The sequence below is a fragment of the Lepisosteus oculatus genome, chromosome 24, assembly GCF_040954835.1.
Source record: "Lepisosteus oculatus isolate fLepOcu1 chromosome 24, fLepOcu1.hap2, whole genome shotgun sequence".
NCBI classification, from domain to species: Eukaryota; Metazoa; Chordata; class Actinopteri; order Semionotiformes; family Lepisosteidae; genus Lepisosteus; species Lepisosteus oculatus.
The window spans coordinates 14,537,364-14,564,976 of NC_090719.1; the positions used below are offsets into that span (position 1 = coordinate 14,537,364).

Below are 27,613 nucleotides of genomic sequence, written 5' to 3' on the forward strand. Positions count from 1 at the left end.
GTCCCGGAGCCGAGATATAAGTCCCAACAGATGCTTTAAGTGAAGATATCTAACTTTCAATGGGCAGCCAGTTGAGCCTCAAAAGAAGCAATTATCCTTCAAGAACTATTATGGATCACGCATCTGTTGCAAAATCCTTTTTAGATTCGCATTTAATCGCAGTTCAGTTTTCTTCTCGATGGGAGGAACAAAATTAAACTACGACCGGTAGTCCAACGACGAGGTCGTCGTGTTCTGTGCCCCCTCTCTCTCTCTCTCTTTCCCCGCCACCTGTGTCTAGCGTTTATAGGAAAAGACGAGCATTTCAGGGCGAAATATCTCCGGAAACTACGTGGGAAATAGTCCTGTGTGAGTCTGTTAGAGAGAACGTGAAGCAGCCTTACCAAAATATTGAAGAGGAATCTGATTTTCCCTCACGTTTGGTAGGCTACGGTAGCGAAACTCTCCCCCCACCCCCAAAAAAAAAAAATATTGTAAAAGTGAAAAGGCAGAACGAATGAAAAGCACGCGAATCAGACTGAAGGCTGCTTTAGTGCTCAGGTCCAAAGCGCAGCTGGTGTTGGAGGGCGCCTTTTCTCTCCAGAACCGCTCGGTTCCGAAGGAGCGCCGGTGCTGGAAGGGGTTAATTAGGAAAAAGCCAACCTAATTCAGCTCGGTCACTGCATATTATCTCCATAGACTTCATTTAATACCTCTTTAATAAAGAAAGAGCCCTTTCTTCTCAAAACCCCCCCTCCACCCCTCTCTCCTCTTTTTCTCCTCACTTTGCCACCCCCACACACCCCCCCCCCGAAGTTGAAACGTCTTGGAGTGCAATAAATGTTTAACTGCAATAAATATAAATCAATCTCAATGTGTGCAAATCCTATTCAGGAAAGCAAAGGGGGAAAAAAAAAACCCTCGGAAAAAAAAAAAACGCTGGTGGGGTGGGGTGGGGTGAACGCGCGGCCCAAAAGCAGCTGTTGAGCAGTAATCTTTTCTCTTGCCCCGTCACTCACCTTGGTCTTCCCCTCGTCACCCGCTCCGCTGCGAGCGCCTTTCTTCACTTTCATTTCATTCCTTGTCCCCCCGCTCATCAGACCCCAACCTTGTCCCGGTTTTCGGACCATCCCCTTGTAGCCTTTCAAAGAAAAGAGGAGTGCATGGATGTCAATTTGCCCTCAAAAACACCATGAAAGATTGATTTGCAGCACTTTTCTTTCGCCTGACATTATTTCGCCGGGACTTGAATGGGAAACCCGCGAGTCTGGGATGGAATAAAGATGTTCTCTCTGCTGGAAAAGAAGGAAAAAACTGCCCATTTACTCCCAGTCCATCAAGCCAGAAAAATAGAGAGGAAAAATAGAGAGAATTGTGGCTACTGAAAGAAAGACCGTACATATACACCTCTTAACAATGTCACAATATACTGAAGGCTTTTTATTAACATCCATGAATATTAAACCGGTTACCGCTACAAAACAGAAGGAGCACAGAAGACAGACTTTGTCAAAGGACATTTTCTTTTTAGTATGACCACGAACAATGCGCTAAAACACATTAAACTTGTATCCATACTTTAATTCAGTTTGTTATTAACGAGGGCTTTATTAATTTCACTCTCCGCAGTTATGAATGGGGGAAACAACGCAACCAGAAAGCAACAAAAAAAAACACACATTTCTGTCTCCGCGCAACGTTTACGTTCTCGGTTTCGCAAAATCTTTTTTTTTTAATTATTTTTTTGAAATGGGATTACATAACACGTCGCGTTCACCGGATTTTTATCGACATCATTTTTGTAACAAAAATGTTGTGCCGTCAAAATGCCCAACATTTATATTTCCTCAATGAAATTATTTAAAAAAGGATTTTCTGCGTACGTTTTTCGGACTTTTTTCATATCCTGTTCACCTAAAGGCGGCATTCAACTGATACAATAAAGAAAAACATACAGGACGCGCGATTCCAATATATACTTATAAGCAATCACAAACATGCATATTTACATATACTACTGCGACGGCACCTAAAGGCGTTCGCTGTTCAATCACAGTGTTTGCTACTGACTTTCTCAGAATCTCTACTACCTGTATTTTTTTTTCTTTTGTTTTTTTTTTTGCTTTAAAAATAAATAGCCTAGTCTTTTACACGGTACCTATAACCGTATCAAATCACGTTCATGGTTTTGTCCTGATTTAGTTTTTTTTTTAATGCAGACGGAAGTGTCTCAGTTTTCACCATTTTTCAAAATGTACTTTTAAGATTTTTTTCCGACAATTGTACTGCCACGTGCTCTGGGATAGAAAGGAAAGTTTTCACCTGGGTCGGTGAGATGTTAGGCTGTTTTTAGTTTTGACAGTTTTATCACAAAAGTGACTTGCCAGTCATACCACCTTCCCGTAATATGGTCTGAGCATTTTTACTGGTAGGGCCTAAGTTGTTCCGTTCAAAGCTAATAAAATGTCACATTTTTTCAGCACAACAATTCTCATAATTACGGCACATTAACCTTAAGATTAATGTTGATGAGACACATTGACATCTAGGGCGAGGGTCACAATAAAATCATGGTAAAATCTTCCATCGAGAAACACTTATCAAACCATTTATATAACCAGTACTCACGTGGATTACTGTTCGATTTACTGGCTGTTTTGGGAATGTTTGTATAACGCATTAGTAAAACCGCCCCCCACAAACGAAGCGCAGTTATCACTGTAGAGTCTCGCAGTTCACAGCAATTAAAACGAAACCAGTTTGTAATTTCTAAGCTGAAGAAACCTGATTTGGATTGCAGGATTTGCAAATAGAGATGTTAGCGTTTTCCTGATCAGTGAAACTAGAACGTTTTAAATCAGACACCCAATGCCAAAAGCAAAACGGCCAGGTCGCATTCTCCATGCGTAATGAAAATATCGCTTCCAGATAAACCACAAGCTGTAACGATAGTTTATCTAGTTATTCGTGTGCTGGACAGATGGACGTTTTATTATTTATTTTTTATTTTTTGTTGAGGGTGAAATTGCAAACTTCTAATTCGTGAGCTGCAGGTTGAAGATCTTTATTTTTATTTTTTTAAGCAGGAGATGGGGATCCAAGTGCTTTGCTTGCTCCCTCCAAAAAACTAATAATAATCGACTTCATTGTGTGCGTGTTTCCTGGTGGGAACTGGTTTGTTCTGTCTGAGTAAATGTAGCTTTTTGCTTTGCCAAGTATGACGCGATGCCCAGAAAGGCACCGCGGCCGCCCGGGCGAGGCAGCAGCGGGTGTGGATGCGCTATTGTCGGGGCTGAAGATTATTCCGCTGCGGAAAGGTGCTTGGTGTGTCTCAAGCCTCCCCTCTCTCTCTTCCTCTCGCTCTCTCTCTCTCTTCCCCCAAAGGGGTGGCCACTCAATAAAGGCTTGGCTCTTTTTTTTTTCTTCTAGTAGAACAAGTCTATAGAACACAAGGGGTGGGTCATTAATAACTAATTAGAAAGGGGTCAAACCAGGCACATATAAAGGGAAGCGAGACTTGGACAAGACGAAACATTTGCAAGCCAACCGTCTCCAAAGGAGGAATACTGTTTGACAAAATATTTTTTTTTTTGCTGTTGGTGTTGTTGTTCTCGAACCCGCTATCTTCCAGCTTCGCTGCTTGCTGATTCCCCACAGCACTAGCCGTAGTTGAAGTCCCACGGAGCGGTTGAACTCCAGAAAGCCCTAGCCCTTAGAAGCGCCAGAAAGTCGTTGTTCCCCGAGTTTGAGCGGGTTAAGTCCTGACGGTTAGCGGTGCCATGGGTTCAGTTCTGCCCGCAGAAGCTTTGGTACTGAAGTCTGGATTTAAACCGCAGGGTTTGTCCCTGTCTGAGATCATTACCTCAGACATCCTTCACAGCTTTCTCTATGGGCGCTGGAGAAACGTGCTCGGGGAGCACCTCTTTGAAGAGAAGACCGGCGGCGTCAACCCCAAAACTGCCTTCACCGCCGAGGTCCTTGCGCAGTCTTTCTCTGGAGGTGAGTAGCCCGGTGAAAATCTCGCCTTCGTCTCCGATACCCTTTTGGGATTCTCGCACTGAGCCTCCGTGAAAGGACACACGCGTGTCCACCTACCTGTTGTTCCTCCGCGCTATGCATCGCTTCCGACAACGAGAGGAGAAAGTATTCAGAAAGAAATGAGGTGATCCTCGATATTTCTCTACATATTTGACGGGGGGAGACATAAAAAACAAAAACAAACGAATGCTCGTTGTGAGACACAATTGCGAAGCAATTAGTGAAAAGGTAGGGCATCCCAGGCTGTAATAATGTGCAGGATGTTTTGTGAATGCTCTCCAAAAAAAAACAACAATTTCTATTCGAACTGTTTAAAGTTGCTCGCGATTTGTTAATGTGATCTTGCCGCCGTCGGTTTAACTAGTTCATCCTTTTCTGTGTTGTTGTTGTTTTTTTTTTTCATTTTAATTGATGGGCCACAGGTAGATTTCAATAACGGGATAAACTTGCAGAAAACGCACCGTATTTCGTGTAGCGCCTGGCTTAAGACTTCGGTGGGGTCTGAGCGCTCTCGCTGTCAGCCGGAGGGAGCTGAAAAGTACAATCTTAACACGCAGACTTTTCTGTTAGAGATTTCTTCCCAAGGTCTCCGGGACTTTCCCATTCCTGCTTTCCCCGTTTCCCCCTTTATTTCCACCCATTTAGCGTATTTAACCCATTTAGCGCATTGAGACCTCGCATTTAGAAGCTTATTAGGCGTGTAACTGTTGCTGACTTAAAGAAGAAGGGTATTAAATTCATTTGGTTAACTTTGTGCTTGACCTGAGAAAATTTCCACTTAAACCAGGGGCTATAGAAAGAGAAAAGTCTCCTTTCTTTAAGATGTCCCGGGATTTATCCCTCATTCATCAATCTCCGGACAGTCTCTTTTCCTCGGCTGTGGCAGCTCTGGATTCCTGTGTTTTTCCTCTTTTTCTGGCCTTAAAAGATTGCTGTTCCTCCTCTAATTCGCCATGAAGGCTAATTCTATTGCCATTCATACCATGTCAACCATCTAATCGCCTTTCCATTTTTTTGTCAGAGAAATTCCTGGGCCTTTTAAACAAGTCCTCATTTCATTCAGACTAAATTTATTGCTACAAAGTTCTTAAAGGGATAATGAATTTGGAATTAGCCGTTTCTTTCCAGTTGAGTTTAATGAATGTATATCGCATCTAAAGCATGACAAATTGCTGGATCTCAAGTAATAGAGGACCGTTTAACCTCTATCTGGGCCGTCTTTTCCCCCTCTCCGATAAAATTCCTTTGATTCGGACATTAAAGAAAAAATTGCGGGTTTTTTTTTCGCAACTCGAATAACAACAACAACAACAAAAAAAAAGATTGAATTGCGAGCATCTTCTCCAAAACGAGAACCTTTTTTTTGTCCGTTATAAAGAATGATTAAATAGCGCAGATTTGATGTTTTGTAGAAGAAAAGTATTTATATCGTTCGGATTCTCCGAAAATTAATTCAAACATTACACTTTCAAAAGTTTAAACGCACGCGGATCTTTTAACAGACATTTCGGTGTTTTAGAAATACAAAGGGTTTATATGGTTTATAAAAAAAATTACAGAAGAGATTTATTTCTCTCTGGTATTTTACAAATATCATGAGGCAAGACCTTTATGTAGCGCGGCTACAGAACAAAAAGTTGTTGAAATCCCAAGTATATCTGTGCTATGTGTGCGGATAAATTGCTAATTTCGTTTAAGCCGTGAAAATGTGGAAAACTCGCGTTTAATGTAAAGGCCTCTTAACAAACTGCCGGCGCAACTCGCTGCGGCCGCTCTTAACGCCCTTTTAAAGCCGCGTCTCCCGTCTGCTCGCTCGCCCGCAGAGGTCCAGAAGCTGTCGAGTCTGGTGCTGCCCAGCGAGGTCATCATCGCGCAGAGCTCCATCCCGGGAGAGGGGCTGGGCATCTTCTCCAAAACGTGGATCAAGGCTGGCACCGAGATGGGCCCCTTCACGGGCAGGGTGATCTCTCCGGAGCACGTGGACCTCTTCAAGAACAACAACCTGATGTGGGAGGTAGGGCAGCCGGGGCCATACTGTGCGGCCACACCGCCACGCTCGTCTTTGGGCAAGACGGCACGGAACTCTGCGTGTCGCTTCAGTAGCAAGGCCCGTACCCGTCCGTTCAGTCGCGCCTGACCCCTGTGGATCGGAGGCTGCTGGTCCCGGTTCTGATCTGAGCTGCCCCACTTAGCCCTGCGTTTCTGCAGTAAGCCGCCCGGCAACGAAGATGTCGATTGCCCTTTCCACCTGTTAAGCTTTTGATCAGTGCCTCAAAGGCAAAAATCCCCCTAAAATACGTTTTACCAAGTGAAGATCAGTAAGATGAGAAACAGTAAAAAAAAAAAACACAAAAGAAACCAAAACGATTCAGAGGGCACAAGTGGAAACGACCTGCAAGTGCATTAAAGCCTAGAACAGGAGGCAGGCCTTTACACAAAGGGTGGTGGGTGTAGGGAACTTGTTTCCCAGCCATGTGGTTGAACCCGGAACCCTGGCTACTTTCAAAGAAACCGCTGGATGAGATCCTGCGATCCCTTGGCTACCAACTACCAAAACAGTCAAATGAGCTGACACGTCACCTTCCTTGCGTCACTCATTGTTTCCTACGCGAATCTAGTGCTGGGATTTGTACAAGGCGACCTCATGAGGCTTTTAAAAACCCTACGGCGCAATGAAAAGCCTTATTTTTTCACCATTGCCAATACGGTGGTGTTGACTCCCGGCGCTAGAGATAAGTCCAGTAACCCAATGCTTCTGTGTAGGAGACTCACCCACAGAGTGGTGTTCGTGCCCTGCGCCCGGGGTGGAACCCTGACTCTGAGGTGCTTGTGTCCCCAGGTGTTCAATGAGGACGGCACGGTGCGCTACTTCATCGACGCCAGCCAGGAGGACCACCGCAGCTGGATGACCTACATCAAGTGTGCCCGCAACGAGCAGGAGCAGAACCTGGAGGTGGTGCAGATCGGGAACAGCATCTTCTACAAGGCTGTGGAGGTGAGCAGAGACCCCAGTCAAATGAGCAGAAAACAGAAAGGAACTAGGAAGCAGCTACTGTACATGGTGGCTCTGTGGCTAAGGATCTGCGCCTGTGACCAGAAGGTTGCCGGTTCAAATCCCGCAGCCGGCAGAGGAATCCTACTCTGTTGGGCCCCTGAGCAAGGCCCTTCACCCCAGCTGCTCCAGGGGCGCCGTACAATGGCTGACCCTGCGCTCTGACCCCAAGCTTCTCTCCCTGTCTGTGTCTCCCTGGAGAAAAAAAAAAGCTGGGGTATGCGAAAAGACGCATTCCTAATGCAAGAAATTGTATAGGGCTAATAAAGAAACATTACATTACATTATTACATTTTCTCCCAAGCACTACAGAGTAGAGAAACCCAGGATGTATACCCTCTAGTATGAGGTAGCGCTCTTCAAGTGGTCAGTATGGTAAGCACGACGGCACAGGGGTTGGTATCACTGCCTCGCAGTGCTGGGGCCCTGGGTTGAGTTCCGGACCTGGGCTGCCGTCTGTGTGGAGTTTGCATGTTCTCCCAGCGTCCTCTTGGCTCTCCTCCCACCGTTGAGAGGCCTACCGCTAGGTGAACGGGCTCCTCGGTGCGGGCGCGTGCGTGCCTGTGTGCCGGCGTGGAGAAACTCCCCCTGGCCGGTCGAACCCGGATTCCCACACAAGGCCAGCTCTGCGCGAGCAGGCCGCCGGCAGCATTGCGGAGCATCAAGGCCAGGAGAGCCAAGGCCATTTCACCCGGCACAGCGCACATTTCACCAGGCGCTGGGCGTGGGAATTCTAGAGGCAATTAAAAGTTCCACTTCCATGAACAATCTGTATAGATACCAGCGATAATGATATGACTTATCATACCGCACACAGAAAAGCACAACATCTGTGCGGGTGAGGTCCACAAAGCGTGTATGGCATCTTTTTTTCTGCCATGATTTCAGTATTATTTTCTTTTCCTGGGCAGACAATCCCCCCAGACCAGGAGCTGCTGGTGTGGTACGGAAATTCCCACAACACCTTCCTGGGGATCCCTGGGGTCCCGGGGATAGAGGACGAGCACCAGAAAAAGCAGAAGACCGGTAGGTACTGCGCTGAGAGCTTAAGAGGAGCTTAAGCCGAGCAGGGCTGATCGCTATCAGGGCCCTCCGTGTGACAAAGAGTTGATTAGCACTCGCGCCTATTACCTTTAAACTGCTCCTGCCTCGCTTGTGGGTCTCGCTGCTGAAAGGAAAGATGCTATCTAGTCAAATCCCTTTGTCTTTGGGGCCATAGATTTCTGAGATACTGTGATTAAGCCTTTTAATCGCGAGGTGCTTTTCTTCTTGTTTTGAGCAAAGGGCATTCCCGTAGCATTCCCCCAGTCGTGTATTCAAAGATGTCTGTGAGGCGGTGTTGCCTACTTGAACCCCGCTTTTTGAAGCGTTAATGCTACGTTATTCCGAAATTAAGTCCCAGCGGCGGACTTTTAAGTCACATGGGTGCATGGTATGGCCAGTTTAGTTTCTTTTGTGGTGTTATACAATCTGCGCCACGATGACACTCCTAACCGCTACACAGCTCTAGAGGACGCCGCCGCTGTGCTCGATCGCAAGCTGCGTCAGAGGAGTCTGGATTTAGCAGGAGCCCTCTCACACGACGGTGCGATTAACGGCTGGGCGCCCGTTTCTCCCCTTGCAGACGATTTCCACCTGTGTGACGGCTCCTCCTCGTCCGCCTCCTCTTCCTCCTCCTCCTCCGCCTCCTCCTCCTCCTCGTCCTCCGCCGCCTCCAGCCGCATGCGCTGCGTCATCTGCCACCGCGGCTTCAACTCCCGCAGCAACCTGCGGTCGCACATGCGGATCCACACGCTGGACAAGCCCTTCGTCTGCCGCTTCTGCAACCGGCGCTTCAGCCAGTCCTCCACGCTGCGCAACCACGTCCGGCTCCACACGGGCGAGCGCCCCTACAAGTGCCACGTGTGCCAGAGCGCCTACTCGCAGCTGGCCGGGCTCCGGGCGCACCAGAAGAGCGCCCGGCACCGGCCCTCCGGCACCGGGGCCGTGGTCTCGCTGCAGGCCCACTCGCCCCCGCCGCCGCAGATGCCCCCCGTGCCTCACCCGGTGTCCCTGGCGCACCACATCCCCACCATGGTCCTGTGATGGCGGGGAGCCTGGGGACCCAGAGAAACAGGTCGCGAACCCCGGCGACACGCGGAGGCTTCGCTTTCTCCCGGCCTCCGCGTCGCCCTGGCCCCGCGTCTCGGTCGCACATGACCACGTTTTAACCTTGTGCGCATTGGCAGAAAGGGAAAGTAAACGCAAGCTCACCCGAAGGCCGGGCAGTGCTACGCGGCGGATGTGAACGCGGACAAGAGGCAGCTCCGAGAGACTCACGGACCGGCACGTTATTTCAGCGATGAGACCTCTCGCCGCCACCTGTAATCGTTGACTAGACGCGAGGAGTTCGGTTTCGCGCTGCCGCAAGCTTTGCGCATCAGCTTAAAGCGGACTTTTGAAAAACAGTAGTCGATTTAAGCACCGGTACAATTAATGGCAGGGGGGTGCGCTGTGCCTGAATTTTTTTCTCCCATGCTTTAGAAAGTGACAGCTGTGCTAAATACAGTATGTATGAAGGATTAGATGTTAGCTAAATTGCTCTCCTCTCTTTTGGAAACACAATGGAACCTGTCTATATGTCTTAACAAGAAAACTTTTTATAAAAACAACTGTCAGTCAAATTATGGATTGCAGTAGGTATGTCAAAGACATACTGTTTCTTAGAATACCTTGGGTATAAATGGGAAAATTGGTGGTATACTTCTTGTATACAAAATGTGCTACATTGTGTGAGAAAACAATGCTGTTTTGTTTAATGCATCCGGTTCTCTAGATCTTGTTCAGAATATGTTACTGTTTTAAAACAACACACACATTATAAGAACTTCTTCTATACCATAATGGTTACTGAAAAGATGAGAAATGACACACAGTGTTCGGCGAGCTGATGTGGTTTAAGTTTGTATTCAAACTGTTCTGATGGATGTTATCGTTCTCCGATGGCTCTCAGCTGCGATGCTCCTTTGCTTTTGTGTGGCTTGGTGCGCCCCTAGTGTCTCCACACCTGTATGAAACCCTTCCTGTACGGGAGAAAAAGAATCGTAAGAAACAGAAGATGTATATAAAATGATTAAAATATATATGAAATGTAAATATAATTTTAAAACTGTGCTATACTTCCACTAAATAGTCACTTTATGTATGTACATATTTATGTAAAACAGTATTTACAACACTTTGGTATTATATATTAATAGTATATGTATGCAGATGTAAATAACTTTGTACTTTTCATCTTGCATTCTAAATAAACTACTACATGCATAATTTTGTGTTCATGAAACACCCATGATTATTTCAATCTTTTTTTTTTAACATTCAGGTAAGTATTATTACTGTAACTCTTCAAAACCACCAATATGCACTCATTGCAGAACTCCTCTAAACATTTTCAGTGTTGGCTTATTGAAGCGCTAAGAGAAGATTATGAGCCAGGAAAGTAAGAAGATATGAAAGATGACAAAAGAAGCTGAGAGATTTGGCTCATCTGGTTCGTTTGGTTTCCAGTAGCTAATTATTGGAGGATCTCCTTCGGTTGTTTCTGAAAAGAACCCAGGGAGTTTGATATACCTGGGTAGCTTGTTCCATGCTTCTGCAACTGTTTGTGTATAGAGATGCCTCCTGTTCTCAGTCCCAATTGCACTTTCCTGTTGATTCCACTTGTGCCCTCTGTCTTATATTTCTTATGTTTATGTTTCAATCTGAACATGTCAGGTGTAGTCTTCACTTTTCAAGACTAAAAGGGTCCAGATCCTTCAGCCTGTCAGTGTAGTCATTTTAAGCTTGGTCCATGACAGGGCACACACACACACACGGAGAAAACCCATGCACACACGGGGAGAACATACAAGCTCCCCACAGACATCTCTCCAGGAACTCAACCCAAGTCTTCACTGCTGCAAGGCTGCAATGCTAATACTGACCCACCATGCCCTCCTAATCTTGATCCTGGTATTTGGATATTTTTCTCTGGATTGATTGCCAAACAGTAAAAACCTTTTCTCTCAGTGTTGTGATCGAAATCGAACACCGTAATCTAAACGTGGTCTTAGCAGTGCATTGTACCACTATATTTGATATGTGGTATATCGCCCTTTGCTTTTATATTGTCTTCTCATATTGCGTAGAGACCTGTGAAAATGTTATTCTTTTCTTGTCAAGGTCAACACAAACACAAGTCTCAAGGAATTCATTGAAGTGTCGATTAAAACTTAAAAACGGTTTCAAAACTCTTTCAAACTATCACAGAAAGACATCAGAAACCCAGATTATCCTGAAATTAGGATCACACCTTCTCCTTCTCTCACCGACAGACTCGTTTCCTTCCAGTCCTCTCTATTCATTTGCAGGCTTTGACTTCACACCTCTCTCGACTTTGCCCATCTTGGGCAGTGATACTGCTTCTCTCCTGCTCTTGCCTCCTGTCCACTCCCAGCTTCATCTCCTGCTGGCTTTCCTCTGTCCACCACACTAGAGGAAGGCACCACAGCCGAAACTTCACAGCATTGACTAAACCTTTACTTGTTCCTTTGCAGCCTACACATGCTGACGCCGCTGCCTATTTAAGACTTTAGATAATAATAATAATAATTAATAATAATAATAATACTTCTACTACTACTAATAATAATTGCTTACACTTATATACTTATAATAATAATCAGAATTGCTCAGACATGTAGGCCGACACCTTAGTATTTGGTATCATGTGAGTTTCACACAGTAAGCAAAATGTAACGTCCCATATAAAACAAAGAATATCATTCCTGGTAAATGAAACAGATACAATTATTATTCCAAAAAAATGTCCTTCCAAACTCACTTACGTTTCCCTAAGTGTCCACTAGAGGAGGCAGTAAATTCGCGATACTTTTTGTATTAATGGAATTGCTGGGATCTGTTATAATAATAATTAGTTATATTTATATAGCGCTGTTCTGGACACTCCACTCAAAAGCACTTTACAGGTAATGGGGATCCCCTCCACCCCCACCAGTGTGCAGCCCCACCTGGATGATGCACCAGTACGCTCCCCACACACCAGCTCTCAGTGGGGAGGAGAGCAGAGTGATGGAGCCAGTTCAGAGATGGGGATTATTAGGAGACCGTGACTGGTAAAGGCCAGGGGGAAATTTGGGGCCAGGACGCCGGGGTTACACCCCTATTCTTTTCGAGAAACGCCCTGGGATTTCTAATGACCACAGAGAGTCAGGACCTCGGTTTTTCGTTTCATCCGAAGGACCGCGCCTTTCTACAGTATAGTGTCCCCGTCACTATACTGGGGCATTAGGACCCACATGGACAGCGGGGTGAGCGCCCCCTGGTGGCCCCACTAACACCTCTTCCAGCAGCAATCCTAGTTTTTCCCGAGGAGGTGTTCTATCCAGGTACTGACCAGGCTCACCTGCTGAGCTTCAGTGGGGCTGCCCGTTGTGAGCTGCAGGCGAGAATTATTTTTTATTGTTATTATTTTTCCCTGACTTGTTGTTTTCTATACAGTGATCTATATAGATATAACTCACGTTATTAAATAAATATCTTGAATCAGTGAACAAGAAGATTCAGTTTTCAAGTTTATAATTCAGAAGTGATTTACTCAATTTCGCTGTTTTATTCTAACATCGACGTGTATTTGTAGATTTCTTTATTCACTCGAGTACGTAAAAAACTTACATAATACGTCCAGGTGATTAATTCATTAAAAGTTTATTGTGATGTAGTGCTGCACTGCATTTCGGTGCCCGGAGAGCGATGACGTCAACAATAAGCGCCGTGACGTGATCGAACAGAGCCGCGACCGTGTGCACACAGAGGAATTGAAGATGGCTGTTGATATCAGACTACCTAGTGGACGTAAACGGGTGACAGATTCTTTATCTGCAATCGAAGAAAAACATCTTGTAGCTCCAGGAGATGTCATTACTACAGACACTGGTTTCATGAGGTATTTGAAGGTTTTGTAATATTTTCCAGACTGTTCGCAGAGGCCTTTGTGAAGTTGATGTCTACGTACACGTGTATTCTCTGCAAAATAACAGGAATAAAGTTTGTTGTGTTAATTTTCGCCGAAATGTATGCAGATCTGTTTGAGTTAGTTTCTGCCTTGACCATACCTTTCAGCTGAATGAAAGCTGAGCAGTTAGGGTTGACATTACCTTTCTTTAATGTTGTCAGTGGGTTTAAGAGCATTTTAAGTAGCGCTGGCAGATTGACTGTTTTTTGGTTTTGAAAAACGGTCACCTAGGGTGGAGGAGATAAAAAACAGATGAAACCCTTAAACCTCATGTAAAGATTGGATTAACGAGCGGAGAAAACGCTATCTGGTTTAATGTAGAGGATTTCTCGCTTGTTGTTGTACACTCGTCCGGCAGATGTCGCTGATAAAACAACGGTGGAACGTTTCGAGTGTGCCGTTTAGTGTGGACTACGGTAGCTCAGTGAGATTAGAGATTGGGGTTTTATGTGCTGTTTCACATTGACTAGTTGTGCTCGGGATCCTTTACCTCCCTTAACTTCATCCTGAAATGTGGGAAGAGCTGTCGTGCGGTCCTGACGCAGCGTCGTTCACCAACAACACGGATCACAAGACGTTCCTCGGTGTAGGCGTTTGAAAGCAACCGTAGTATTGGTAAAATATTTTACATGTTCTCTCTCTTGGTGCTCCAGTCTCCTCCCACAGTTCAAAGACATGCTGGTAGGTGAGTTGGTGTCTAGTACGACTGTCCCTGGTGTGAGTGGGCATATGTTTGTGTCTGTGTGCCCTGTGAAGATCTGGTGTCCTGTCCTGGGTGTACCCTGCCTCTGCACTTCCGCATCCCTGAACTGGATGAAACAGATGGAAAAAAGGATTGATCTCTGAGTCTGCGCTCTGTCTCCCTGCAGGGGACATGGCACCTACATGGACGAAGAGAAGCTGACCGCCTCGGTGGCTGGAGAGGTGGAGAGGGTCAACAAGCTGATCTGTGTGAGACCCCTCAAGACGAGGTGAGCCCCGCCGGAGCGCCACGCCCGCGGTTTCTTAGGAGGGCGTGCTGCCGTCTTCGTGCCTTAGCTCTGGCGCGTGTCGGCGAGTTCGTGTCCGCAGACGACTCAAGACGTGGCCGCGGACATCTCCTTGGTGACCGTGAGCTTCACCTCCCTCCCCGGCTGGGGGCTGCGTGATGAAACGAGTGTTTTTCCAATCTGTGGTGGGGGCAGGGTCCAGATAAAGGGCGGCCTGGAACCCACCTGGTGCGTTCGCCAGCTCTTCTAGGCTCTAGGCAGAAACCCTTCCCTGTGTGCGTCTCGTCTTTGTGCCCAGGTTCAACGGCGAAGTCGGGGACGTGGTCGTCGGCCGGGTCACTGAGGTACGTGGCGGCGAGAGAAGGTGGGGTGTGCTGTGGTGAGCGGTGCTGGTGCACAGGAGCGCACAAGTGTGCACGGGTCCGTTTCACTCGCAGATCTTCCGCCGAATCGGTGGTCAACAAGCCGTCGGTGAGTAAGTTAATCTCGTGTCGAACGGACGCTTTATTGCAAAAAAAAGCCCGACGGGATAAAGGACAGGATGGTAGTGTGCCGAACAGGGCGATGCCCGCCATTTGCTTTGATCACCACTGCAGTTGTAGAAGGAATACCTTCCATAGCACGCCGGGGAGCCATTCAAATGAATACTGCGCCTTTCTTTTGCAGCTTCTGCTGTCCATAGTCTCTTCCTTATTTGCTCTTCTGGGTCTCATTTCTAAAGGCCATTTGGTAGGTTTTAGTTCAGGGCTGCAAGAAAGCTGTAATGTATTTTCATCACTCCTCTTTTTAAATCGCCATTATGTGATGCATCATCATGCATTCCGTCAGTACTGGGAGTCTAGTGCTGTCATGGTGCCCCTGGCTTTTACAGAAACCCATGTGCACAGACCTAACGATGGACTCCCATACCACCACACTGCAGCCTCCATGCTGAATAGTCAAAGTTATGAAGCACCTTAGACAGTCATCACTCGCAGATTTCTCCCATCGGAAGCAGGCGGCATGCAGTGGGACTCATTCTAAAAAACAGGCCCATCTGAATCACTGCCGTGCTTTCTGTGCGTTCCCATGCAAGACTGTAGCCTCGTGTGCGGATTCCTTGTCGCAGCAGCAGTTCTGTATGGACTTTAGGCATTCTCGCAACTTAATTTCAGCAGCTGGCCGTAACGGGAGCGCAGTGACTTTCCACTCACTCTCTTCGGAGCAGTGCAGGAAGACCTATTCAGAGGCCTTTTGCAGTAGTGTGCCTTGTATTGGCATTTAGAGTTGATTTTGTTCTTAAAGCGACTCGGCTAGTTAATCCCAGAAGTCTCGGAGGTTCCTGGGGTGACCTAGGGGCTGGGGTGTTCTGGGCGGAGATCAGCCCCACGGGGAGTAACGTCCGCCTGCCGGTCTCTGCAGGTTCAGCAGAAGCGGTGGAAGGTGGAGACGAACTCCCGGCTGGACTCCGTGCTGCTGCTGTCTTCAGTGAACCTCCCCGGGGGAGAGCTGGTAAGGCCAGGCGGCTGCCCCCAGCAGGAAGAGCGCCGGGGACTTGGCATGTCTCTGTCGCTGTGCAGGACTTGCCAGGAGATTGTTTTGTGGGAAAAAATACAATTTCCCTGGGAGTTTTACTATGCTACGGGCAGACAACAGAGATCGGTGTTGAATCCAAAAAGATGGGACACCAAGAGACCCAAGAGAGGTGTGGATGTACATGGCCTGCAGTTTTAATCTGCAGACCCACAGACCGAGCAGCAGATTTAAGTGGAAACCGGTGCAGCTCGGTGTGATCACACAGCAAGCAGAGGTAACGGGCTTGTATGGGTTACTGCTAAACCCTGGGCGAAGTACAACCTGCCCTACCCCTGTAGTGCTTGCATCACATTGTGCTGAGCTGACTGGGAATGATTGTCGCCGATGTCTGTTCATATACTCTGGAAATCTGCCACAAATGTACACAGGCTGCACTCTTCTGCAGCTGAGCTATTCAGGGGCACTGTAAAATATGAAATTAGCCTCCATGTGTGAAGGGAATGAGGCCTAACTGTTGGGTGTTTTTCAGAGAAGGAGATCGGCAGAAGATGAGCTGACCATGAGAGACTACCTGCAAGAAGGAGACCTGATCAGTGTATCCTTTCTTCTTCGGGAAATATAAGTAGCGCTGCAGGTGGGATGAAGTGATCGAGCCCGGCTTTGCCATCTGGTTGTGAGTGGAGAGGATCAGTACTCCCAGGCACGCGGTTACACTGTGTCCGCAGAGCAACGTGACCGATCAGCTCCTTGACTCAGTGCTGCGCAGGCAGAAGTGCAGTCAGTCTTTTCTGATGGGGCTCTTTCCCTCCACACACGCAGTCTGAAGTACGGCAAGGTGAGTGTCTTCTGAGCAGTCAAGCACTTTGTACTTTATTGAACACTCTACATATATAGTTTCTCTCTTACAGTGGGAACCGTCTCGAATTAGTCTCGTATTTAGTCCAGCTTAAAGAGACTGTAAAAAGTGAATGTAAAAGATTAAGTAATGCATTTGTTTTTAAATCACACCGACTGTACTGGATAAAATTGATTAAAATGGATAAGAATGTTTGCATGGACCTAGATTAATGCTCTCAATACTTCCGACTAGTCACCTGTGTCATTGCAGGTAAGCCTTTTATTGATTCAGACCTCACGCCGCTTTTGATAGCAAAGCCAAAACCGTTGTTAATGATAAAGACCAGAACACCCGGCTCTCTTTTTATTTTTATTTTTTTTTGCGCCTCCGTGTGTGAAGGTGATTGACCTTTCTTAACCTCAAATGCGTGACCTTTCAATAGGCTCGTAACTAGCCAGAACTTCCACTTCCCTCACTCCTCCTCACAGCTGGGTCAGGGGGTGCTGGTGCAGGTGTCCCCATCCTTGGTGAAGAGGCAGAAGACCCACTTCCACAACCTGCCCTGCGGCGCCTCCATCATCCTGGGCAACAACGGCTACGTGTGGCTGTATCCCACTCCCGGGCAGCAGGACGAGGAGGCGGGGGGCTTCTACACCAGCCTGGAGGTAAGATGGGGTGGCAGGGCTCACCGAAGAACTCAAACACAGCCGCAAAAAGTGGGAGAGGGGGTGGATCACTAGGATTGGTAGCACACGGATCTGGATTTTGAACATCTCGGATGGCCTTTTTTTATCCTAGACAGTAGCCTACACGGTAAGATTTATTGCGCGGTCTCGCTCTTTCGCTTAGCTCCGTTGAGCTGCTGTAACGATGCATAATCCTGTTTCTCCGTTCCTGTGTCCCTTTCCTCCTCCTCCTCCTCCAGCCCGTCTCTCTCTCGGACAGGGAAGTGATCTCCAGGTTACGGAACTGTCTGCTGGCCCTGGCCACGCACAAGGTCCTGCTGTTCGACACCAGCGTGCTCTACTGCTACGAAGCCTCCCTCTCGCACCAGGTACAGCGTTGTAGAGGTGCGCCGTCCCAGAAAGTCCCTGGGGCTACAGCTGTACTTGGTGTAACCTGCTCGATTTGTCGAGCTGTACAGCAGCTTGTAGACGAACGTAGGACATTTCTTTGAAGTGGAACAGACGGTCAGGCTGAAGGAACTGAATCTTTTTAGTTTTGAAGAGCACATAGAGCTGAACGGAGAGGGCTGTGTGGGGAACTGATTTAAATATTCAAAATCCCCAAAGCCCTTATTAGCGGAGGACTCGAGTGCAGTTCAAACTGCTCCTGTGGAAGAGAGGTGGAGCAGCAGTGAAGTGTTTTTTTAGTACCGGTATGTGCGAGACTCATTGTCGGTGTTCGTCCGACTGCCTCTGCAGATCAAAGACGTCCTGAAGCCGGAAGTGATGGAGGAGATCGTGCTGGAGACACGACAGAGGCTGTTGGAGCAGGAGGGGTAGGCGCCCGGACAGCCGACGTGCGGCCCTGCCGATTCCTTTTCCTCGGCCCGTCTCCATTCCGGTCACCTGGGGTTCGGAGAAAAGAGGTTTTGTCTCCCCTTCGGGCTGTGAACAGCTGACATGACGTCACAAAGGGACCAGCATTTGTTGTTTTTTTTTTTTTAAAGTTGACCAATGAATTTTTGTGTAATCGATCATTTTTGACGATTTAACAGTTGAACACAGTTGGCAGGGAGAGGCGTTGGAAGCACCTACAGCCAGTGTGTTCTTAAGAGGCTCTTCCACTGTTGTGTGGAGAAGCTCAGGGTCACATGTAAGTTCTGTTTATGTCCATTATTCTGTTAATAAATGACATTACCACCCCCGAACATTGGAGTAGAGTCTTTTGCATGAGTATTTTAATTGTTGTACACGTTTAGGGTTTTGTATAACACAATTGTGTTTTAGGTTTACGCTTAGCTCACGGCGATCGAGTTCATGTTTGGGTCGGTACTGCCCCTTTCCCTTGCCGTCTTTGTAAACTATCCAAATGAACCTTCTTCCAGGTTTCTGTTGATTCCTGGCCGTTCTCTGGGGTGACCCCCGTCACCTAGGGTCCTGATTGCTTGGTCAGTCATGAAGAAGCATTAAAATAACAGGATTCGGATGCTGGTGAAAGAAGAGCTGTTTATTCATATGCAGACGGGAGATCAGTTTGCGAAAGCTAGTCTCTCCGAAAGATGTTGCTCAGCGCTTTTTATACACAGTGACAGACACACGTCCTACCTTTAACATAGATGACCTAATCCCTAAAACGAACCATTCGTTTTTAGTCAAGCTTGGATAACGGGAAAACAACTCCTTATCGAGACTTTCGTTATTGCTTACATTTGCGAAACAAGACATTCTGCTTCCCTTTTTACTCTAACGTTTCCACTGACCTATAGATGCCCCCTGGTATGCTTCCACTTACCAGGGTTATAAGCAGTTAGGAAGCTAAAAGACAGGCAGTTTGTTCGTTTTTATAAAATGTGCAAATGGCACATCAGCCGGGTCCTGTGGATGGCGCAGGGCTCCGCTGGGTTAGATCCCTGGGCTGCTGTCTGTGTGGAGTCTGTATGTTCTCCCTGTGCTCACGTGGGTTTCTTCCCACAATCCAAAGACACGCTGGTATGTTAGTTGGCTTCTGGGACAATTGGCCCTGCTGCGAGTGTATTGCCCTGCAGTGAACTGGTGTCCCCTCGGGGTAATACAGGGACGCAGGGAAGCCAGAGTCTGTCCCGCCACGCAACGGGCACAAAGCAAGATACACCTGTGCCAGTGTGCAGGGCACACATGGACAGCAGGGCCCATTTTCCCAGAAGCCAGTCAGCCGTATGTCTTTGGAGCCAGTGGAAACCCGCATGAAGATGGGGGGGAAAACATACAAGCCACAGGCTGAGAGCACCCCAGGTCCAGAATTGAACCCGGGACCCCAGCTCTGAAGTGCTAACCACTGTGCCACCAAGCCTCCCTAGTCGAAAAAATGTGCGCCTGAAACATGCATGTCCTTCATCTGAGGAGCACAGGAACAACTGCAAAGCCTTTCCAAGTATTCGTCCACTGCTGATGGAGCCCTGGAAAGAGCACTACGAACACGGTTTTAAAACTGGCAAGAGTGGCAACAGCTGCTAGGGGGAGCACTTGGATCATTTTGGTTTAAGTTGTCAAAAAGTAAACTAAAGATGAAGATATCATACACATCCCTCATCGTTAAAACAAGATGGAGACTTTCCTTTTAAAACATTCATTTTTTTGGCTGACTGACAAAAGTTAATGGAAGGACTTTCTTTTATCAGAGTAAAATCAATTAGTGCCTTTTTCACTGAAATCCAACGGGGGTTGCAGCCTTACTCCTGATCTTTCCTGATCTGATCTTTGTAGTTAAGCTAATATGTCCTATTCTTTTTGCCCACTCATTTCTCAATACTGGGAACTGCAACTATATTATATGTTTTTGCCGATTCTCATTTGCCTTACGAAAATGTATCGGAAAAAAACTTCTCGTTTGGCGAAACGAGAGGAAATAACTTCACAATACAACGTATTTACACTTCCTGAACCTCGCAGAAATAGTTTTTGTTCGCCAAGAAGGAAAACATCAATGTAGGACAATACAGCCCCAGGTATGCACCTTCTTTATAAGAAGACCGGGATGTAACTCTATGCAGGTAGTAAAATAACTCATTTGTCCATGTGCTGATCACGAGTGCGCTTGTTGCTCCTGGATTGAGTGGGGTGATCAAAAAGCTGGGTTTATTCAGAAGAAGGGGGATAGGACAGGTAACTCTGGTCACCAAGTGCTGCATTGGTGTCTGTTTTGTTTTCTATTGCAGAAGACAGGGACTTTATTGAACCGAGTGGATGATTAAATCAGCTTTGTTTTCCAACTCTGGGGCTAATTGCAAACAGCCTGTAAAACCGGCTGCCCGCAGCACTCAAAGACTGGCGTTTGCCCTTTCTCCTGGAAGAGGTTTCAGATCAAAGGACTCACATCAGTCTTGTTTATTGCAAAAGTAAGCGAAATTTGAATCTTGGAGCCAACTGTGCGAAAGAAAGGAACAGAAAGCGATACTTCAACAAAAGGATTGTTGAAAAACATGATCCTTCAGCATAACTTTACGAATTTGTTTAAGAAACAATAGAAGCATATGCAATGAAATGCATCCGATTGAAGTTCCGTGGATTTCCCATCTTGAAATCTATGCATGTAATTGAGTGGACATAAACTTAATGACAAACACCCGGAGCCAGACGAGAGCGGGTGGGCTGCAGCGAGCACACACGTAGTTTGCGGGACAGTTTCATTTTCCTGCTGGTTTGATTTGGATATGTTCTCTTGCAGAATCATTTTGGTTCCCCGTACAACGTGCGAACGGCCAGTTTCTGTCTTTCTGCCATTAAAACCACATCTCTCTGGACCTTAAGCGCCCTTCTCGCTGAAGCGCGCCCCCCTATTAAAGAATCGGGGGCGCGCTTCCTTTTTCCTTTCCTGCGCTCCCCTACCAACGTGCTCGTTCTCGTCCTCACATCCTCTTGCGCGCTTCCCTCGGGAATTCTTACGTTACGTCGGGACGCATGGACGTAGACGTAACCCCCCCCCCCCGCAACCAACACCACCTCCTGTGTAGTTGATCTCCTTGCGTAGAGAAACATGGCGGCGATTGAGCGTATGTGACCGAGGTTTGAGTAGCAATTCCACCTCCGGGAGAGTCAGAAATCCATGCAAACAGCCGGAGTACGGAAGATAGGACGTGCTTGCTCGCCCTGATCGGACAGGCGCCCCGGGTGTCCCTCGTCATCGCCGAGGAAGACGTCGCTAACACGGCGGACAGACGGAGCGGATCGCCGCTTGCCCGAGTCTTAGGGAGCCCCGGGTACTCGGGCACGGGAGAGCCCGGGAGGACGGACGATACTGGACGGGGAGGTCGGGGAGAGCCGGAGGGGGTGGGGGCGGAGGTGTCCGGGGTCCCCCCCAGATCTGCAGCCGGAGGGGGTCGTGGCGCTGTAGCAGAGGCGCACGGTGACAGACCGGCCGGGGGGCACGGAGACTGACGCCCGGGCAGCACCCCGAGACGCAAGCTCGGGCGTTTTACATCAAAAATAATGATGAACAGGGAAAATCCGATCCGTGCTGATTGAGGCACCCCCCACCCCCTTTTAACGCGCTGCGCCGCGACTGCAGCGGGGTCGCTTCGACGCGCCCCGGTCCGAGTTCCCTACTTTGTTGTGCACCGAGGTCCTGCCACCGCTTTTCAACTTTGCAGCGTTTATTAAACTTTGTTTTTTGTTTTTTTTAGCCGAGTTCCTCCACCCAGACCAGGAATAAGCTAGCATCATATCGGGTTGTCCACACACACACACACCTGAAAATACAGACGCGTGAAAGAGACGGGGAGGGGGGAACAAAATAGGAACAGAACCGTTTCGAGAAGCTGTGAGGTCGGTGCTCGGCGGCTGTCTGGCCGCGTACGGCTTGTGGTTTGTCGTAGGTAGCGGTGCACTGGTGTCTTACAGTATATCTTGCGGGCAGAAGACGTCTTTCGGCGAGCCGGTGTCTGCGGGCTGCGCTCCGAGCAGATCGGCCGCTTCCACGACCACTATGCACCGCGTAGCGCTCTCCGGGGGTAGCCGTGTCAGAAAACCAAACTCCGCATCCCTCCCTTTAATGTGAGAAAACCAAAACAACCCTTACCAAACTGCGGGAATCGTCGATGGGGGTGATCTTGATGAAATCGTACACAAAAAAAAAAAACAGGGGTCTTGAATGACACACAGGTGTGCAATGTGTTGCTTTGCGTCTGCAAAGATCGCAGTGAATGTATTGTGCGTAAACAATGAATACAGTGCCTTACTTTCACAGATGCCCTCCTAAGAGGACTTTAAATACCAGTAGGTGATCACACGTCCTGCTGCAGGGATTGCTGTTTTACTGTTACATTATGGACCCCTAACCAGGTCTGATATCGAGAAGTCTTTTTTTTTTTGTTGTTGTTGTTGACATAGTTCACAGAAAGGCGGACAGGACTGTGATCGCGTGTCAGCCGCCCGGGGTTCATATCGTGTGTAATATCAGAGCCCACGGAACTTCATTCCAGTCAGATCATTTTTATTTTATCCACACTGAGAGATTTATGTTCTCGGCCGTGTGTTAGTCATAAAAGCACACCCAGGCAGCCGACTCTGACCTCTTTAACGGCACACTGAAAGGCCTTTATGTAAATACGCTATTCTGGAGATGATTAGTAGGCTAGACTTTTTAAAAGGGGGCTTTCGGTTTTTTAAAGCGGCTTCATCATTGGCTGACCCGAGGACTTTCCTAGGATCTACCTGCTGAAGTTTAAGCACTAAAAAAAGAGAGGGGGAACCTGGATTCCAATCCTTGGCCAAGCTGAAGCTAGCACACCAAATGAGATTATGCAATGAGAATGACCCCGATCCATACCCTGAAAGGTATTGAACTTGCCAAACTGGATGCCCCGAATGGTTCCTCGTAGCTGCTGCAGACGCTGCCCTGGCGGAAATTTTTCCCCCTGAGGGAAACGGGAAAGCGCGCACACACGCTACGGTGCTGTAAATGATCGGTAAGGGGGAGGCGAACGGCGAAGGCGAGGAACAGAAGGCAGCCCCGCTCCCGTGTCCGATTTCCCCGCCGCCCAAGTTCCGCCGGGGCCCGGGGGCGATGCAGGAGTGAGCGTCCGGCGCTCCCCGCCCGCTCCGCTCGGTCTCTCCCCCCGTCCTCGGCCACAGGAAAGCGGACCCCGGCCGAGCCCGGCTGCTGATCCGAGGATCCGGACGGCGGATCGTGCCTCCTTCCTGGCGGTGGCCTTGGCATCGTTCCTTTATGGGGCAGCAGCCGGGGAAAGTGCTCGGGGACCAGAGGAGACCAAGTCTGCCGGCTCTGCACTTCATCAAGGGAGCGAGGAGGGAGCCGTCGCGCCGTGGAGGCCAGCACTGCAATGTCTTCGTGGAGCACGGTAAGAGCTGTTCCAACAGCTGAGCTGGACGCAGGGGTTCAAGCCGCCTAGACGCTCATTTTGTTTCCCCGCCCTGTTTCTAGAGAGTGCACTGTGGTGGAGAGGGGGAGCTGACAGGACGCTTGTCCCTGTGCCTTGTCTGCATCCAAGTGTGTTCTTGCGCTGCGGTGCGAGGTGAAGGGTTAACAGACGCCCCAGCCCTGCGAGCGCTGTAGAGTTACTAGTCAACACAGCTGGAATCAAAATGAATAGTTATTGGGCCTCGTTTTGCATTAAAAACATTGTGCGTTTTGGTAGCGTGCAGCTCGATTTCGCACCGCTGCCAAAAGAAGGATGCTGTTCTGTGAAAGAGGAGGCCTGTCTGTGGAGAGCTGGTGCTCTGTTGGTCGGTTTGTTGATCCAGCTGGATGGTTTCACCGATAAAGACAGGGGCTGTGGCCCAAGTGAGTCATCAGTAGCTAAAGGGTGTTGAGACTCATTTCTCTGATTGGGCTGGCTAATTAACAATGTGGTTCAGCATGAAGAAAGAAGCTTGCGTTAGTAGGGTGTCTACAACAGCATGAGGCTGGGGATCACAGTTGAGTTCCTTCCCGGTGTTGACTGACCCCTGTGTGGCAGTAGCACTCTTTCCTGTATCAGGTTCGGTTTCCGTGCCTGTGATTGAGTTTGTGAGCAGCGTGGTCTCAGTATTCTGCAGGGAGATAATAATAAAACAGTATGTAGTGCATTTCCTTGAGCTGTTCCAGGGGACTGGAATTGGACAGGTGGTGCAGATGTGCAGAAGTGACAATTCTAATGGTAGGGCGGGGGATGCAGTCCTTGTTTATGTCCAGTGAGTCCCGTGTTGGAGCCCAGGTGTGATCAAGTGCCACGCCCCCCTCTTTCGCATTTGACTCGTGAAGATCTGTGGGGGGGGGGGGGCGCACAGGGACAGGTCACCAGCGATCAGAGTTTTTGGGGGGGGTATGGGAGGCGTGGCCCAACATGGGGGGCGGTGCAGGTCACAGTCGGGGCAGTGAGATCCGAGTGGGGAGGAAGACACGGATGGTTGGGAAGAAAAAATATTCTGAATGTGCTCTGGTTTGGAGTGGTGCCAGCTGAGCGGAGGCTGTTTTTTTTTTTCCGAAAAAAAAGCTGTAATGGTCATAAGGGGACGTGAAATCACCCCGGGAGAAGAAGAAATGCGCTGGAGGAGAGATCCCAGTGATTCTCGCCCAGCAGGTTTGGAGACGGAGAGAGAGAGCAGGACCCGCACAGACACGTTCAGCACGACTGGGGTTGCCTGACAGTGCCCTGCGGCGCACCTGGAGTGGGGCTCTCTGAGACTCTGCAGGCCGGGGCGGAAGCGAAGCCTTCTGATTCTGCTGACTTCCTGAGCTCGGAGTTCCTGAGCCGGATCTATCGGCGCGATTCGAAATCCTTCTTCACCGCATCCTAAGATCTTGTATTTGCAAAGGACAGAGGTAGAAATGCGTGCAAACTAGCTTCTCGATCGAGAAACTCTTTGACCTTCAGCATACTGTGGTAGCGTCCATTTTTGTAAACGCTTAAACCTCAGTGAAGTAAAGATTTTCATTTTTTTTTCCCCCTTTAATTGTAACTTTTAAGCTGCTGGGGTGCTGTCTGCGAGGAGCTTGCGTGTTCCCCCTGCGTGTCCTCCCGCGGTCCAGAGACAGACTGGTGGGTTCACTGGCTTCTGGGAAAAATGTGTGCGTGTCTGCCTTCTGTGTGCCCTGCCCTGTGCCCGTCAAACGCCAGGATAGTCTCTGGCTCGTCCACGACCCGCGATCAGAAGTGGTTAGAAACTAAATGGCTGGACGCTCCTTGCCTTGGTTCTGGCGCTGTTTTGTGCCTCTCTCTTTAAGTCTCTTGCCCAATTCCATTCCTGTCCGCCGAAGGTTATTCATGCTGTGTCACGATGGTGTGGTTTCAGGGAAGAGGAAATGGCTGTGCGCTGTGGAGAGCAGAGAGTTGTAGGAAATGTTGTTGTTCTCTCTTGCTCTGTATCTGGCTGAACTCCCCCGCAGCAGGAAGAGGGGTGGGGGGCAGGGGACGAAGGGGGGTGAGAGGATACGGCTCCCCGTGCTCTGGTGTCCCCTGGCCGCAGTCTTTTCCGTGGCACTGATACCAGCCCACGCGTGTTCCCCGGCTCTTCCGTTATGGAGAGAGGAGGAAGACGGCCTCTGTTCCTCTTTCCTGGAGCCCGTCCGGCTCTATATAGGCTGATATAGGCAGCGTGGCGAGTCGGGTCTCCGGGCAGAGGACGAGTGGCCGATCTGTGGGCCGTCCTGAGCCCCCCTGCCCCCCCCCCCCGAGGCAAAGCGCCCCTGGGTGACCCGAGGACGAACGGTGCACGTTCTCCTGCGGGGGGTCTGCAGCAGGCTGTGGTTTCTGTCCTGCAGGAATGTAAGCTACCGCATTCACTGCCTGAAAGCAGGAACTGATAAAAAGCGAATAGGTTTTCAACCTTTAAAGCGCATTTCCGAGCCCAAAGTGCTCTTCTCCGAAGGGGAAGCTCGTTTTTTGGCCGCTCTTGAGAAAGCTATCCATCAGAAATGCAGGGATCCAGACGTGTGCCAATGTGGAGGTCCCGCAGGTGAGGGTCGTGTTGAGAGACCAGGCTGGCCCGCTCCTCCACCGCGCAGCGTGGAATTAATGTCACTCGTTTCAGTCATCACATCCGCTCTCAGTCATGAGGTAGAGGAATGTGACTCACAGCAGGCTTTTTAGGACATGGGTGGGATAGCGCTGCTAACAGCCGATTAACGCTTCTCCTGCAGAATCGTGGAAAGTTGGGAATGAGCAGGAGCCGATAATGACAGGCCTCAGCGTAGGTAGGGACAAAGTCACGAGGGAAGATGTCACGTTACTGTAGAGAGGCTCTGGGGCCGAAGGGGTTAGGAACCACTGCAGGTACAGGACGTTTGTTGTTGTTTTTTTCTGATAATGTTCTTTTCGGATCTGCCCACAGGGCCAGACTACAACCCTGTGCCAAGCAGACGTGCAAACCCACTTTTAAATAAAAACCCGTTTGCTTTGCGCAGGATCAGGCTGCATTTTATTGTCTGGAACTTATGGAATCTGTGCAGTCTAGACACAGAAGCTCCTTGTGATCCGTGTGGTTCCTTAAGAAGTGAATCTATTTTAGACGCTGGCAGGCAGTTCGTCACAGATTTGCTTGTCAAGCCAGCTGTTGGGTTGAACTGTGGTTGCATGCAGACGTCAAGGATGTATTTCTTCACTAACAGAGGGGTCACCTTCATTTTTGCGTCTTACAGAATTTTTACCCCGGTAATGCCAGAATGAGTACATCAATTTCCTTGATGTTTTGAGTTCTGTGTGGGATATATTTCTTCGTATTCCCATACAGCTGAGGATATTTTGTTTTCATCTAGGGTGTGTTTATAACACAGCGTTCTGAGGGGGAAACAGCTATCCAGTGTAGAATTGGCTCCTGTTTTATTGTGGTCTTGTTTTTATTTTCCTGCACTGGCCTTCCTAGTGAACCGAGTCACTACTTCACTGATACATGTTGACCACATGGGCCTCAGAGACTCCTGTACTCTCCCCTTCCACCTGAAGACATGGAATAATGACTTTATAAAATGCAAGGTTCCCAAATACCGGGCCTGCATCTTTATTGTACTGTAGGTGTTTGACAGAAGCAGCTGTTTAGCTGTGTATTTGATCTTTCCACGAATCAAACAATTAATCTCAAGTGTTTTGATGTCTTTTAGCCATTGAGAAGTTAGAGATCCTTAGAGGGTTTTAACTCTCTAGAGCTCACGAATACGCATCTGATTTTGAGATTATCCAAACTTGAGCTGACGGATTATTTTCAGATAATTAGCCGAATTAAACAGATCTGTTCATTTTTACCCAAATGAGGCCTCCGAATTAATTCCCCAAACCAAGGATGCTTTTTCATGATTAGTTTGGTTAGATCCTCTGCTTAAGGCTGTGTCACGTCTAAGGTTACATGGCACAAATCAAAGATCTGAATTCTCTCTCATTCTCCAGTGTTCTTCAGCGATACTGCCCGACTGCTGCCAGAGTTATTTATAGGGACACCTGCTTCTGCAGCCGGAGATCTGACCTCGGAGGTCACGTAACCGCAAGGCAGAAGCGATACTCTGATGTGTGAGAC

The 27,613-nt window shown here is 48.4% G+C and overlaps 3 protein-coding genes across 4 annotated transcripts in view; all 3 read left to right on the forward strand.

Annotated features, from left to right (window-relative positions):
- The first annotated feature begins 3,453 nt into the window (after nt 1–3,453).
- On the forward strand, nt 3,454–10,368 carry prdm12b (PR domain containing 12b). 2 transcript variants are annotated; one of them, XM_015367055.2, is made up of 5 exons: nt 3,454–3,978; nt 5,841–6,031; nt 6,857–7,012; nt 7,981–8,095; nt 8,574–10,368. In XM_015367055.2, the coding sequence occupies exons 1-5, from the start codon at nt 3,759–3,761 to the stop codon at nt 9,152–9,154; spliced, it is 1,263 nt and encodes a 420-aa protein (XP_015222541.1). In that variant the 5' UTR covers nt 3,454–3,758; the 3' UTR covers nt 9,155–10,368. The 2 variants fall into 2 exon arrangements, with proteins under 2 accessions (XP_015222541.1, XP_006640770.1); XM_006640707.3 differs by having other exon boundaries at nt 3,461–3,978; nt 8,694–10,368.
- A 2,521-nt stretch (nt 10,369–12,889) lies between these two features.
- exosc2 (exosome component 2) lies at nt 12,890–18,339 on the forward strand. The gene is made up of 9 exons (XM_006640708.3): nt 12,890–13,055; nt 13,994–14,095; nt 14,412–14,457; nt 15,515–15,604; nt 16,158–16,223; nt 16,395–16,463; nt 16,955–17,131; nt 17,392–17,520; nt 17,891–18,339. The coding sequence occupies exons 1-9, from the start codon at nt 12,934–12,936 to the stop codon at nt 17,969–17,971; spliced, it is 882 nt and encodes a 293-aa protein (XP_006640771.2). The 5' UTR covers nt 12,890–12,933; the 3' UTR covers nt 17,972–18,339.
- Nucleotides 18,340–21,104: 2,765 nt separating this feature from the next.
- Nucleotides 21,105–27,613, forward strand: part of abl1 (c-abl oncogene 1, non-receptor tyrosine kinase) — a 37,918-nt gene continuing 31,409 nt past the window's right edge. The window contains exon 1 of the mRNA XM_069183585.1: nt 21,105–23,466. Within this exon, the coding sequence (XP_069039686.1) occupies nt 23,334–23,466 (133 nt within the window). The 5' untranslated portion in view covers nt 21,105–23,333. The remainder of the gene's footprint in view (nt 23,467–27,613) is intronic.